Source organism: Hippocampus bargibanti, linkage group LG12 (assembly GCF_051943395.1).
Source record: "Hippocampus bargibanti isolate YZ-2025 linkage group LG12, ASM5194339v1, whole genome shotgun sequence".
Classification (NCBI taxonomy): domain Eukaryota; kingdom Metazoa; phylum Chordata; class Actinopteri; order Syngnathiformes; family Syngnathidae; genus Hippocampus; species Hippocampus bargibanti.
Window position 1 is genome coordinate 1,888,196 of NC_142745.1, and position 15,649 is coordinate 1,903,844.

Sequence of the window (15,649 nt, forward strand, 5' to 3'; positions counted from 1 at the left end):
TGTGGCTATTTAGCTGCCTGGACAGATGGCTGGCTATCTATTAGCTAGTTGTCTAGCTTTCCATCTATTTGAGTTATTTGCGGGTTGAGTGAACGCTGGCGCGTGTGGCTGCCGCTACTCACCCACAGAAAAATTCATCCTGTGACTGTAAAGTGACCTTGAGAGTTTTGAAAGGCGCTTATAAATGACATGTATTTTTATTATTATGAGACGTGATTTTAGCCACATGTCATTTGTTGTTGGATCCAGTGATTTCGGTGGTGTAATGCAGGGAATTAATATGGCCGCTTTTGGTATGAAGTCACAAAAGTGACGCTAAAAACCAAGATGGAGGTGGAGGACGTGAATCTTCTGTTGTGTTGAAGACTCTTACGAGTTGAATGCTGTGTTCTGAAGCATTAGTGTCTTTGAAATTGAGATTGAATCACGGTTAAAATAACGCAACTATATAGAACTCAGTGATATCTGCAGCATGTATGATATCATGAAAATATGGAAATACATTGCTGCTTTGATATGTGAAACTAAATTAACACTTCCTTTTTGAATGACGTTGGGGATTTCACAGGAGAGGACAAACTGTGCTTGACTCTTAACCAGTTTGGAGAAGAAAAATAAATAAATCTGAAGGGTGTATTAAGTAAAGAGTCTTTCTGTGTAGCAGCCAAAAAAAAAAAAAAAAAAGAAATAAGAGCGTTAAGTAGATTTTGAGACTGTACCGTCCTCCCGCTGCCATGTTGTCATGCCTGAGATGTCTGTTCATCTTCCCTCGGCCTCTTATCTTTTGACAGGAAAAGAAGGAGATAGTCTGAGATGGGAGTTTGTGCTTGAATTCTCCATTGTGAAAGAACTCCAGACAACAGTCTGATTTTCTTTTTTTAATATACAATACATTATTACGTTGCATTTATATTACATTAGAGGATCCAAAGTGCCATCCATTCACTTGTCATTACTTATTTTAAGATGGTGGATATGACATTTTAATTGTTGTATTGATTGTATTCCCATAAAAAGGGGATTTTGTGAGTGGAAAATGGTTTTGGATAAGTCCAGTTACAATCCATTTGTTCATCGATGAGAAGGTTTCTTCAGCCGTCATCTGTACTTCTTTGAAGGTGTCGGACGTCCGACCCTGTCACCGACCTTCGTGGAGTCATTTGTCTCCACAAAATGCTTAAAGGACAACCGACACCATTTTTTGTTTCCTAACTGACATCAGAAAAACGTTTTATAGAATTTTTAGTCAAATGCAAAACACCAATAAAAATGATTTCAAGTGTCCCAAAACTAATTCAAAATGACCCCGGAAATGGCGAGTTTCAGAAGGTCCCGCCCCCTTGTTCGTGACGTCACACCAAGACGTCTTGCCTTGCTCAAGAATCAAAACAATGGCTTCAGATTGGAAGAAGATGCTTTCTTGTTACTCATCCAGTTATGAATATGATTCAAATAGTTCTGAAGAGGAAAGCATAAATGTTTGCAATTGATTAAAGAAGTTCTTCCGGGTCATTTTGAAGCGTCGGGACTGATGTGTAGCGTCCCAGAAAATGCACAAGATGGCGCCAAAGCTCTGTTGGAAATGGGCTGATTTGTCTGCTGGGAATTTGTGTCAACTAGTATCAAACTAGTAGTCTTGGTGCAACACACAACGATTCACCATCGTGTTATTTGTGTTTTCCTTCTAATTTCCTCCATCAACATGAAGTTTTCAGACCAAACAAAGTACCCAAAATGCATTGTGTGTCGCTTTCTCGGTCAGGGGCGTTCAGGACGTGACGTCACTTAGGGCATCGTCACCAACTCGAAAACAAGACTTCCTGAATATTCATCGCGAATCTTAAAAGGCAAAATATAGCTATATGCGGTGGAATCTTTGTCAAATACGCTCAGTAGAAGTCATTTGAAGTGATTTTACAAATTATGGACACAAGTTGTCCGGAGGCGTCGGTTGACCTTTAAAAGTCAATGTGGCTTCTGTGGGCAGGTTTTGCTTTGCACCTCCTCATCCTTTCCCCACAATGAAGCCGACGTCGAGCAAAACTCTTGTACTCCAGTGAATTTTATGCCAGCCAATCATCAATTTCGGCCCCCCAAAAAAAACCCCAACAAGAGGCCACCCGTGCTCTTGAAATTATCCCAAATAAGCATCCCCGTGCTTCACTTCGCGTCCCAAACAAGCCCCACCGGGTAGATGAATGAAAGACAGCGAGAACACAAACCACACCGGCGTAGAGTCGTTTCCCTCAACCAGGGAAGTCCAGAGGATTGCGGCTGTTGTGTGTGGCGTAAAATCTGTGGTCTGTTTGAAAGAAAGAGTGGTAGAGTTGCCCTGAGTTAGGCTCACTTCTGCCTCCCCGTGAAGAGAGGCATTCACAGTATTCCTGCTGGGACCAGACACCCCTCCCTCCTACTCTCAAGACATAGAAAGTGTTTTAATATGCAATGAATGGACAGAGACAAGCCACCATTTTCTTTTTCTGCAACCGCCAGTTGAGTAGAATCACTTGCAAAAAGCCAGAGGGAAAGATTTTGCCGCACGCAAGCTAATGTACACTTGAACAGAAGCCTTTGTGACTATCGGGTCTTCGGTTTATTGTGTCAGACCCTGCGGCTATTATAAATTAGCTTTGTTGATCTTGCTACATCAATTATTGACAGCGACTGAATTCATTCCCGTTGACGTTGTACAACAGTTGAGTCCCAAACCACCGGTCTGCGGACCGGTACGGGTCCGTATGCTTAAAGGACAACCGACGCCTTCAGACAAGTTGTGTCCATAATTTGTAAAATGGCTTCAAATGACTTCTACTGAGTGTATTTTACAAAGATTCCACCGCATATAGCTATATTTTACCTTTTAAGACTCGCGCTGAATATTCCGGAAGTCTTGTTTTTGAGTTGGTGACGAGTCCTCACGTTACGTCACGGAAGGAACGCCCCTGACCGAGAAAGGACACACTGTAGCAGTCCTTTCATCATGTCAATGCATTTTCCGGTACTTTGTTTGGTCTGAAAACTTCGTGTTGATGGCGAAATCAGAAGGCAAACACATAAATAACGCGATGGTGAATCCTTGTGTGTTGTGACAAAATTTTTGAGCCCATTTCCACGGAGCTTTGTCGCCATCTTCTGCCTTTTTTGGGTGCGACTCCCCCCCCCCCCAGGCCTCAAAATGACTGAATACATTCTTTAATCGATTGCAAACATGTATGCTTTCCTCTTCAGAACTATTTGAATCATATTCTCAACTGGATGAGTAACAAAAAAGCATGTTCTTTGAATCTGAAGCCATTGTTTTGATTCTCGAGCAAGGCAAGACGTCTCGGCGTGACACCACAAACAAGGGGGCGGGACCTTCTGAAACTGGCCACTTGCGGTTTCAAATTGAAGTACTTTTTAGACACTTGAAGTCATTTTTATTGGTGTTTTACATTTGACTAAAAATATCAGCCTGCGTGTTTTGGCTATTTTAGATGCTATAAAACGTTTTTCTGATGTCAGTTAGGAAACAAAAAAATGGTGTCGGTTGTCCTTTAAAAGACGTAATCAAAAAGTGATTGTGGGAAGTCAAGTGTGCCTTAGCGTACCACGTAGCGCGCAGATGATTGGAATCCACGACTTGGTTGTTCGCTTTGCAATGTAAAACTATTTGGACGAGAAAACTTCCCCACTATCACTTGTGAGGCGTTCTCTCCAAAGCGACGGACGTGGGGTTGAATGGAACCGTTGTGCGTATTTCCTCGAAAACGTACCAGCGAGCAGAGTTAGCACAGTCCTCGCACATCGCACGAGCTGCAGCGTACCCACTCGTCTTCACACCTCCTCCAAATTTTGTTTACATTTCAAGCCGTATTCATTCATTTGTTTGGACTATTGGATAAAATCGTTTTTTTTTTTTTGTTTGGATTTCAAAGATCACTTGTTTTCTCCAGCAGCGGATTAATACAAAATCCCCCTGGAAGCCAAAGCGTTGGTCTTTGTTTTCAAAGTAAAAGCAGATGCTTGAAAAGGTTTCATTTTGATCAAACTCAAAGATCATGATTTTATCGTCGAGGGGTGGGGCGGTGTTGGAAGCTATCTAAGCCATCTTCGGGGAGTAGGTGGGGGACACCCTGAACTTGTTGCCAGTTAATCGCATGGTACATAGAGACGAACAACCATCCGTGCTCACCTTTACACCTTGGCGTAATTTAGAATGTTCAATCCGGTCCAATGTTTTTGGAATGGGGGAGTAAACCGGAGTACCTAGAGATAACCCACTCGGGCCCGTGGAGAACATGCACACTCCACACAATTCTGAGTTTGGATCGAACCCACGACCTCTGGTCAACGCGCTAACCACTGGTCCATCGGAGCGCCTATTCCCCCGAAGAGCATTTCATTAATCTATGCATCGTATGCTAATGACAAGATTTGACAGAGATGGCGAAGCATATGAAATCAATACCGAGTTTTCCTTTGCATCTGTGTCAGCTCTGTCGTACAGAAATGGTCCATCGATGAAAAAGTTTCTTCAGCTGTCATCTGTACTTCTTTGAAGGTGTCTGACATTTCGTTTCTTATCCAAGAAGCTTCGTCAGCAAACTAAAGTCTTACTGGTAGTTTCAGCCCTATATATATATCCCTACTGTCCAAACGTGGCGGTGCCAGACTCTGCTATGATTGGTCCCTCAGGTTGGGCGGAGCAGAGGAGTAATCCCTGCAGCTCCACTGACAGTAGGGATATACAGTAAAGTCTCGTTATATCGATATCGGATATATCGATAGTCCCGGTTATATCGATACTATTTCTATGCACGCACGGAGAAAATTACATGCAAACAGGGTTGGATATATCGATAGTCCCCGTTATATCGATATTTTTTCGGACTCCCTTGAATATCGATATAACGAGACTTTACTGTATATTGGGCCGAAACTACCAGTAAGACTTTAGTTGGCTGACGAAGCTTCTTGGATAAGAAGCAAAACGTCCGACACCTTCAAAGAAGTACAGACGACGGCTGAAGAAACCTTTTCATTGAGAGTTTTCCTTTGGTTTTCCCAAAGGTGTCAATTGGGATTTGTTTTATATTGTACGTAAAAGGGTTGTTTTAACTGCAAGAATGAAATGGCATGCGAACAGTTCGGCCCTTTGCACCCTTACGTGATTTCACTCCTATGAGGTCTGCACTTGGCTACAGGCAACGAAGCAGCTGTCTTCATTAGTTGGTTGTGGGCGGACTCGCCTCACTTGGATACGAGGTATCGGGTTCTGCACAGCAGTGCCGACTGGTGCGCAGGAAACGGCTTTCAAGTGTTTTTGGTCACAATGTGCAAAAAAAATACAGGATTTTCTCGGTGTTATCTGCCTTTTACAGGGTGTGTCGAGACAAAGAAAATTATCATGGCAGTGAAAATGTTGCTGTACTGTTTCGACCACCCCATTAAAGTACAACCGACACCTCCGGACAAGTTGTGTCCATAATTTGTAAAATAGCTTCAAATGACTTCTACTGAGCGTATTTTACAAAGATTCCACCACATATAGCTATATTTTACGTTTTAAGACTCGTGCTGAATACTCAGGAAGTCTTGTTTTTGAGTTGGTGACGATTCCTTACGTGACGTCACTGAAGGAACGCCCCTGACCGACAAAGTGACACACAATGCATTTTGGGTACTTTGTTTGGTCTTAAAACTTCGTGTTGATCCGTGTTGATGGCAAAATTAGAAGGAAAACACATAAGTAACACAATGGTGAATCGTTGTGTGTTGCAGCAAGACTACTATTTTATACTAGCTGACACAAATTCCCAGGAGACAAATCACACCATTATCAACGGCGCTTGGGCGCCATCTTGTGCATTTTCTGGGTTGGTGTCATTTACGGCTCGAATTGATATGGGAGGACTCCTTTAATCGATTGCAAACATGTATGCTTTCCTCTTCAGAACTACAGTAAAGTCTCGTTATATCGATATCGGATATATCGAGAGTCCCGGTTATATCGATATTTTTTCGGACTCCCTTGAATATCGATATAACGAGACTTTACTGTATTTGAATCATATTCATAACTGGATGAGTAACAAGAAAGCATCTTCTCCGAATCTGAAGCCATTGTTTTGATTCTCGAGCAATGCAAGACGTCTTTGCGTGACATCACGAACTGGGGGCGGGACTTTCTGAAAATGTCCAATTCGCAGTTCATTTTGTTGCAGTTTTAGCACACTTTAAGTCATTTTTATTGGTGTTTTGCATTTGACTAAAAATATCGGCCTGTGTGTTTTGGGTATTTTAGATGCTATAAAACTTTTTTTGCGATGCCAGTTCGGAAACAAAAAAAATGGTGTCGGTTGTCCTTTAAATAAGAATAAAAATAGGTACTTTTTGTTACAGTGTCCCTTTAATATTCTCCTTGATGTAGCCAGCAATAAAGAATTGAAACTTTTTGAAAAATCAACATGATTTGTCAATGGTTTAGTTGTTTATTCAGTTCAAAACAATGCACTTAAATAGTAATGTTGTTAGCAGCCGATATGTTTTTAAAACATCAGTTGTACTTTGCCAAGTTGTTGATCAATATCGATGGACCAAAAATCATGTTATCAAAATCGATGAAAAGAACGTTTTCAGATTTTAGGCAAAAGACCAAAACGCATACAAAAGGGTACACTGTGATGACGCTAGGAAAGAATAAATGAATATGGCCGCCATCTCCCTCCCTATGGCCATTCAGAATATGAAAATAGCACAAAAATAGCCGTATTTCTGTTTTTAAACACCCAATTTATTCTTTACCCACTTAGTCAATCATATTCCATTTAAAGCATCCGATTTGCGCAGGATGTTTTTCGGTTTTTGGCTCGCTCAAGTATCTGTAAACAAGCAGATGGACTGGATTATTCCCGGGTCAAAATCATGAGATTAGAGCCTTGGATTATCACAGCTCTTTCAAAGGGGCCATGGTCTCGATTGGGATCCAGGATTACAGTTTGTGTGCCCTCCCGCCCAGCGATAGTCATGCTTTCTCCAAATCCTTGTGGCCGTCAGCCACCGTCACCAGAGCCTCAAACACTTTCACAAAAGAAATATTAAAGTGACAACAATGCTAGTTTGGCGGGTCAATGACCAATATTTGTATGCTGAGTTGATGTCACCAATACAAATATTTGCACCAGAGTCAAGCCGCAACATGCCTAAAAGCCGTGCAGCAGCTCGTCAGTCTTAGCTGACAATGATTTTGGCGTTTTTTTTTTTTTCTTCTTAAAAACCGAGCAACTTTGAGTAAGGGGTCACTGTTGATTCTCCGCTATCAGTTGTATATAAGAATGTCAAATTTAACAGTCAAAGCGATGTTAGCAGAATTGTTGCCAGCTGACTCGGATTCAACTCGGTTTGTGAGGTGCAGAGGGATTCTCATTCCGAGCTGCCAAGCTCTTTGTCGAGTCACATAACTTGTAAAGTGTTTAAAGGACAACTGACGCCTCCAGACAATTTGTGTCCATAATTTGTAAAATCACTTCAAATGACTTCTACTGAGCGTATTTTACAAAGATTCCACTGCATATAGCTATATTTTACCTTTTAAGACTCGCGCTGGATATTCGGGAAGTCTTGTTTTCGAGTTGGTGACGATTCCTGAAGTGACGTCACGTTTGGAACGCCCCTGACCGAAAAAAAAGACATTGCAGCACTACTTCCACCACGTCAATGCATTTTGCTGTACTTCTTTGGTCTGAAAACTTTGTGTTGCACCAAAAAGAGACAGAAGAGGGCGACAAAGCTCCGTGTAAGGAATTAATCAGCCTGTGGAAACGGGCTGATTAATTCCTTAGACGGATATTCAGGAAGTCTTGTTTTCGAGTTGGTGACGATTCCTGACGTGACGTCACGTCAGGAACGCCCCTGGCCGGGAAAGCGACACACAATGCATTTTGGGTACTTTGTTTGGTCTGAAAACTTGCTGTTGATCCGTGTTGATGGCGAAATTAGAAGGAAAACACATAAATAACGCCATGGTGAATCGTTGTGTGTTGCACCAAGACTACAATTTGAGACTAGTTGACACAAATTCCCAGCAGACAAATCAGCTCATTTCCAACGGAGCTTGGGCGCCATCTTCTGCATTTTCTGGGTACTACATTGTTGTCATTGACTGCTTAAATTGATATGGGAGGACTCCTTTATTCAATTACAAACATTTATGCTTTCCTCTTCAGAACTATTTGAATCATATTCATAACTGGATGAGTAACAAGAAAGCATCTTCTCCGAATCTGAAGCCATTGTTTTGATTCTCGAGCAAGGCAAGACGTCTTGGCGTGTCATCACGAACAAGGGGGCGGGACCTTCTGAAACTCGTCATTTTGAAGTAGTTTCGGGACACTTTAAGTCATTTTTATTGGTGTTTTGCATTTGACTAAAAATATCAGCCTGCGTGTTTTGGGTATTTTAGATGCTATAAAACGTTTTTCTGATGTCAGTTAGGAAACAAAAAAAATGGTGTCGGTTGTCCTTTAATGGATACTCATGAGTGCATACAAACAAGACTGACTACTTGAGATGTTCCTTATCTTGAAGAAGAGCAAGTTTATGTCTAAAAAGATGGAATAGATTCTCTGCTAACACTTTGTCCTCTCTTGTGTTCCAGAAAACTGCTGTGCGAATGAGTGACTGATCTCAACTTCGTTTTTTTCAGGTAAACCCGGGCTAATCTTGGATTTATTTTTGAAAACCAAAACGTGATAAAGCATAACAATGGGATATTCAGAATCATACACCATGTAAATAACGCATTTTAGTGTGTGCGGTTCATCACCAAATACTGGATGATATAATTTTGTATTTTAAGAATATAGTTGAATTTATTTTCCCTGAAATGTTCTTCATTATGAAAATGTTTCATTTCTTTATGTTGTTGATGTAGGGCAGAATGGGTGCGTGTCCCTTGCTCCTGTTGCTAGGTCTCGCCCTCAGGGTCTCAACCCAAGATCATGTCCTGGTCACAAGTAAGAGCATTTGTACAGTACATTTCAATTTTCATACAGTAGTCTAAAATTTATAGTGGTATCCCTACTGGCGAAATTAATTGATTCCGGAAGAAATGTCTTAACTAGAAAATGTTATAAGCTGAGACGTTTTCAATGTAAAAGCCCTAATGCTTTCTAAGGCTTCCCCAATATTCAGCCCTTGTTTTTGAAAGCACAAAAATGCATGAAGATATGGAACAACTTTTTCCTCTTTTACATAACAATCTGTAAGGTGCGTCTGTTTAAGCTTTCAGTCGTACAATGAAAAGGTTTCTTCAGCTGTCATCTGTACTTCTTTGAAGGTGTCGGACGTTTCGCTTCTTATCCAAGATGCTTCGTCAGCGAACTACTGGTAGTTCCAGCCTTATATACATATATATCCCTACTGTCCAGACGTGGCGGTGCCAGACTCTGCTATGATTAGTCCCTTCTCTCAGGTTGGGGGGGAGCAGAGGACTTTACAATTTTGTGTAAAAATGAAAATTGTAAAGAGCAATACATTGGGGAAACTAAAATTGTCCCAAAAAAAAAAGACTATCAACATCGCAGGGATAATACTAGTGGGCCTCAATCGGCAGTACATATGCACCTAAAAGCTAGCAACCACTCATTTGTCGACAATGAGGTTAAAATCTTAGCAAAAGAAAAAAGATACTTTGAAAGGGGAGTAAAAGAAGCTATTTTCATAAAACCGCCATGGTGGGGTGAGGTTCAATTTGGATCGTTCGTACAACAGACTGCTTAGGCAACATAGGCTTAGTTATGCTGATGAGGTGATACCAGAGCAAATGGGGCAATCAGGTCAGTCGTAGACCTCATACTCAGGCAGGACAATAGAAGTAATCAGGATGAAGTAATCAGTGGAGGCGTAGGGAGCAGTCCTCTGCTCCCCCAACCTGAGAGCAGGGACCTTTCATAGCAGAGTCCGGCACCGCCACGTTTGGACAGTAGGGATATATATATATAGGGCCGAAACTACTAGTAAGACTTTAGTTCCCTGACGAAGCATCTTGGATAAGAAGCGAAACGTCCGACACCTTCAAAGAAGTCCAGATGACGGCTGAAGAAACCTTTTCATCAATCTGTAAGGTGCAAAGAAATAAACCACGATACACCTGGGAAACACTGGAATTTCCCAGTCAGTAAAGGATAATGATCTGACTCAGTTAAGTAGGTCTTAAATTGCACGAGAAGACATCTTAAGTGGGTAGTCTGTATCTGAAACACGGTATTAACTTCTTAGAAAGAATTTAGATAAAGCCACTTTGTTGTGCTTAACTTATCCTCTCGTTATTCTCTAGGTGCTCCAAATATTACTGCAAAATCAACCCAACCCCCCACGGCTCCTGTCATCAACATCACAGTGGCGCCCACACTACCCCCCACATTCCCACCCGCCACATTGCCCCTTGAAGCCACCCTAACGACAATCACGACAACAACAATAGCAAGCCCGGCTGGTGCCGAGGATGTCCAAGTTGAAGGTCCCAATGCCACCATAAGGTTGGCGCCAATTCCTCCTCCCCAACCTCAAACTCCAACTCGTGGCCCTTTGCTAGCACCCATCCCAGAGACCCCGGCTCCTACCACCTCAGTGGGAAGTGAAAATGGGACAACACCGCCCATTCCAGAGACCCCTACTCCCGAAACATATATTGACGACGATGACATGGAGACAGAGACCACTACAGAACATGACCTGGATTACACTCCAGACGGTAGCCCGCATGGTGAGTTGTTACTCGTTTCCTTGTTATACGTCCTACACCACAGATAGCAGTAATCCTCACATCATATTTCTCTATGTGTACCGATATGTCGCTTTGGGGATCTTGGGTCACATGCTGTCTAAAATTCCATTCATCGGATGTACTCATTTTGACCTTTGACCTTGGCTGTCTTATCCCGCTGCTGCTATCGGGCAATGTTGCAAAAATCAATAAAGTCTTTTACTGTATTTTCTAAAAACTGATTTTGCAGATCACATCAATTTTCGCCAAAGGTCTGCTCTGATTGACATAAAAATGTAACCTTTAAAGGACAACCAACACCATTTTTTGTTTCCTAACTGACATCAGAAAAACGTTTTATAGCATCTAAAATAACCAAAACACGCAGGCTGATATTTTTAGTCAAATGCAAAACACCAAGAAAAATTACTTAGTGTCCCAAAACTGCTTCAAAATAAGCTCGGAAATGGCGAGTTTCAGAAGGTCCCGCCCCCTTGTTCGTGACATCACGCCAGGATACTCCAGACACAAAACAATGGCTTCGTTATGTTTGTCCTTCTATTTTCGCCATCAACACGGAGCAACACGATGTTTTCAGACCAAACAAAGTACCCAAAATGCATTGTGTGTCGCTTTCTCGGTCAGGGGCGTTCCTGCCGTGACGTCACGTCAGGCATCGTCATCAACTCAAAAACAAGACTTACTGAATATTCAGCGTGAGTCTTAAAACGTAAAATATCGCTACATGCGGTGGAATCTTTGTAAAATACCCTCAGTAGAAGTCATTTGAAGTGATTTTACAAATTATGGACACAACTTGGTGTGGGTTGTCCTTTAATGTTATGCGATGACTATCAACAAGTACATGACGTTACATTAAACACCAAATCCTCTGGGTTCAGCCCAGTGGTCTGATTTGGCTAATTAGCTTCACATCTGACTCGGCTCTGACATGCTATGTTCTTTGTGATCAAACCATGATACGAGAGGAAAGACAAATATTGTGATGCAGTCTGTCTCCCAAAAATAATTTCTATGTGGATGTTCTCTAAATAGTCTGGGGACCCTCACTGGTTAAAGTAACACCCCATTCTCTTGATAGATGTTAATGCTTGCTTGCCGAAATGTCCTCAAAAGTCATACAGGAACATATGCATCAACAGATTCCGTATCCGGCATTGACAGTCTATCTCAGTCGACCAGAGGTCTGCGGAGAAGCAAGATAATACTCTGTTTTCTCATGTGACCGATGAGGAAGTGACTCATTTTTCTCCAGTGGAAAAGCATTTCACCGTGACGTGGGTTTCGCCGTATTCACGGATGAATAGAAGATGTTGCTAATACTCAAATTAGCTGTCATTGTTGCTGTCAAGTGATTCAGACATCATGTGTGTCAGCATGTGTATTTGTGTTCAAATAGTTCCTCATGATGGCTGCTATATTACAGGGTCTTATGCTCTCTAGTTACAATTCCATTTTGAAATGACTAAGGCGGACGTGTTTCTCACCGATTGGATAGCGAGAAAGCTAGATAGATAGATAGATAGATAGAAAGCTAGCTTGATGGATAGCTAGAAAGCTAGATAGATAGATAGCTAGAAAGCTAGATCGATGGATAGCTAGAAAGCTAGCTAGCTAGATATCTAGAAAGCCAGCTAGATAGATAGCTAGAAAGCCAGCTAGCTAGAGCAGCTAGTTAATTAGCTAGAGCAGCGAGATAGCTAGCGATCTGCTCTATAGCTAGCAGCAAGATAGCTAGCTAGCTATAGAGATGGCTAGATAGATAGATAGATGGATGGATAGATTGACATGAATACATTTATATACATAAATATATATAAACATATAAATATATTGATAAATAAATAAATAAATTTGCTGCTGAGCCACAATGTTCTTTTCTAAGTGTCTATATGGAGTCTGTCAAAAGAAGCCACAAGCGAAAGGCCAAGCAAGCTTTCTGGTCAAGAGGCGACCTTTAATATTTTAGATCATCCGCTTTTAGACATTGTAACAGTCCTGAAAATATCCTGCCGTGACAGGCCTCCATTGAACTGATCATCCATAAGAAACGCAGCGCAGCCCATCGGAACTGCAGTTGAAAGGATGCTTCTTTCCTCACGCAACAATTCCTGGCATATCCAATGTTGATTTGCGGCTTTCATTGTATGACATTTTGTGATCGCTTTGGGGCTCATCTGCATTTCATAACGTCTCCCATTGTCACCCTCTGGCTGTCTGAGAGCCTTTTGTGGAATACTCACAGAGCCTATTAAATGCCCGAAGGCTGTGTCAGGTCCGCATGATGCTTACAGCCTGCTGTGCTTTTCTTTTCCTCACTGCGCACATTGTCAGAGGAGGGGAAAACGCTGAAAAGAGCTGGGAATTGTACGTGAAAAATGTAACATAGCCCGGGTCAAATGGTCCATTCTCTCACGCGCGTGGAGTTCGAAGATCCTTCTTGAATATTGAGTGGACAATTTTGTCAGTGCATTGTCAGCACTCCCATACATTCGTCTAGAGAATTGTCTCTTCTTTTGTTGTGGCTTAAAGGACAACCGACAACATGTTTTTGTTTCCTAACTGACATCAGAAAAACGTTTTAGAGCATCTAATATACCCAAAACACGCAGGCTGATATTTTTAGTCAAATGCAAAGCACCAATAAAAATGACTTAAAGTGTCCAAAATCTACCACAAATCAGCTCGAAACTGGGGATTTTCAGAAAGCCCCGCCCCCAGTTCGTGATGTCACGCCAAGTCGTCTTGCCTTGCTCAAGAAACAAAACGATGGGCTCACGGAGAGAAGATGCTTTCTTGTTACTCATCCAGTTATGAATATGATTCAAATAGTTCTGAAGAGGAAAGCATACATGTTTACAATCGATTAAAGAAATCCTTCCGTATCAATTCGAGCTGTCATGACAGCAATGTAGTACCCAGAAAATGCACAAGATGGTGCCCAAGCTCCGTCGGAAATGGGCTTATGTGTTATCTTATTTATGTGTTATCTTGATGCAACACACAACGATTCACCATCGCATTATTTATGTGTTTTCCTTCTAATTTCGCCATCAACACGATCAACAAGAAGTTTTCAGACCAAACAAAGGACCCAAAATGCATTGTATGTCGCCTTCTCGGTCAGGGGCGTTCCTGACGTGACGTCACGTTTGGAAACTCGAAAACAAGACTTCCTGAATATTCAGCGCGAGTCTTAAAAGGTAAAATATAGCTATATGCGGTGGAATCTTTGTAAAATACGCTCAGTAGAAGTCATTTGAAGTGATTTTACAAATTATGGACACAGCTTGTCCGGAGACGTCGATTGTCCTTTAAGCGTATATGTTACGCTAGCGATCCTGCCGTCCGATCATACTGAATGGAAGAGTTGACCCGTTCCTCTTTTTTTCTTCCCCTCCCCAAGATAACAACCCCTCTGATGACATGCCAATCATAGCGGTGATGGTGGCCCTGTCTTCCTTGTTGGTTATTATCTTCATCATCATCATCCTCTACATGCTCAGGTTTGTAAAATCGCAAAAGATTCTCTCGTCTGAGACCTCTGGTGGCTCTCAAAAATGCTGCCGTCTCCGTGGCAATTGCTGACGGTCAACAAGCCATGACTGTGTAATGAGTTGCTATCACTTGAAGGGTGCGTCACCATTTTTGTTTTGTGTTGACTGACAGGTTTAAAAAATACAAGCAGGCGGGAAGCCATTCCAACTCCTTCAGATTGACCAACGGAAGATCAGATGATACAGGTAATGCGATTCTGCGTCCGTCTGCATGATGTTCGACGTACTGTTTATTACCTCATGTGACTACAAACTTCGTATGTTAGCTTGATGCATCTTGTTAGCCTGCGTTGCTTATGGTAACATTTGATTGATCAGCATCTCTGATAACATTTCATCGACCGTTGGCAGAAGGCCTTTGTTGTGTGCCAACACGGAACCAATGTTAAGTCACATCGCCTTCTGGTGGTGTTGACAAAATCGCGCAACTAAACAATGCTACTCATCCCCAAAGACAAATTTATTTGACCATTTTTCATCTCTCGTCTCTTTATTTCTCTCTCCTTTACTTCCTTCCCCGGCGTTGCAGAACTCCAGAGTGTGCCGCTATTGGCCCGTTCGCCCAGCACAAACAGGAAGTACCCACCCCTTCCCGTCGACAAGCTTGAGGAAGAAATGAATCGTCGCATGGCTGATGACAACAAGTTATTCAGGGAGGAGTTTAATGTACGACCAACATGTCCAAACACCTGTAGCGTCGTACATTTTTCCTCATTTCTGCCATCTCACACAAATACATTTTTTTATATCTTCAGGCTCTTCCAGTCTGCCCCATTCAGGCAACGTGTGACGCCGCATCCAAGGAAGAGAATAAAGAAAAGAACAGATATGTCAACATCCTGCCATGTAAGCAAACCACTGAACTCAGTGACACTGTCTGGCCCTTTGACATACAGTGAAACCTCGGTTGACAAACCCCTTGACTTACGAACCTTTCGGTTTATGAACGTTACATTTATGAACATTTTACCTTGGCATACAAACTATTTTTCGGGATACACACGGAGCGCCACAATGAGTGATGTGTCGTTGGCGAACGAGCCCGTTCTCCTAACAGGAAAATGGTGGCCACTGTTTTTGTCCTCTATTCCCCGCCCCCAGTCTTTGGTTAAAGCCACGTGATTGGTCAAGAACGCAGCAGTGGGGGATGGGGTTACAGACAGAGAGAAAATGAGGCCGTTCTCCAAAAAACAAAATGGCGTCTTCAGTTAAAGCCACGTGATTGGTCAAGAACCCAGCAGTGAGGTTATACATTAAAGAGACAGGCAGACAGAGCGAAAGTGAGAAAACACACACACGAAAGGGAGATGACAGAAAACAAACA

At 42.1% G+C, this 15,649-nt stretch overlaps 1 protein-coding gene across 2 annotated transcripts in view; it reads left to right on the forward strand.

Annotated features, from left to right (window-relative positions):
- ptpra (protein tyrosine phosphatase receptor type A) overlaps nucleotides 1-15,649 on the forward strand; it is a 36,151-nt gene that overhangs the window by 2,532 nt on the left and 17,970 nt on the right. For both annotated transcript variants that reach the window (XM_089009690.1, XM_089009688.1), the window contains exons 2-8: nucleotides 8,639-8,686; nucleotides 8,915-8,996; nucleotides 10,319-10,747; nucleotides 14,175-14,274; nucleotides 14,438-14,511; nucleotides 14,855-14,991; nucleotides 15,081-15,171. In XM_089009690.1, coding sequence (XP_088865816.1) covers nucleotides 8,921-8,996; nucleotides 10,319-10,747; nucleotides 14,175-14,274; nucleotides 14,438-14,511; nucleotides 14,855-14,991; nucleotides 15,081-15,171 — 907 coding nt within the window. In that variant the 5' untranslated portion in view covers nucleotides 8,639-8,686; nucleotides 8,915-8,920. The remainder of the gene's footprint in view (nucleotides 1-8,638; nucleotides 8,687-8,914; nucleotides 8,997-10,318; nucleotides 10,748-14,174; nucleotides 14,275-14,437; nucleotides 14,512-14,854; nucleotides 14,992-15,080; nucleotides 15,172-15,649) is intronic.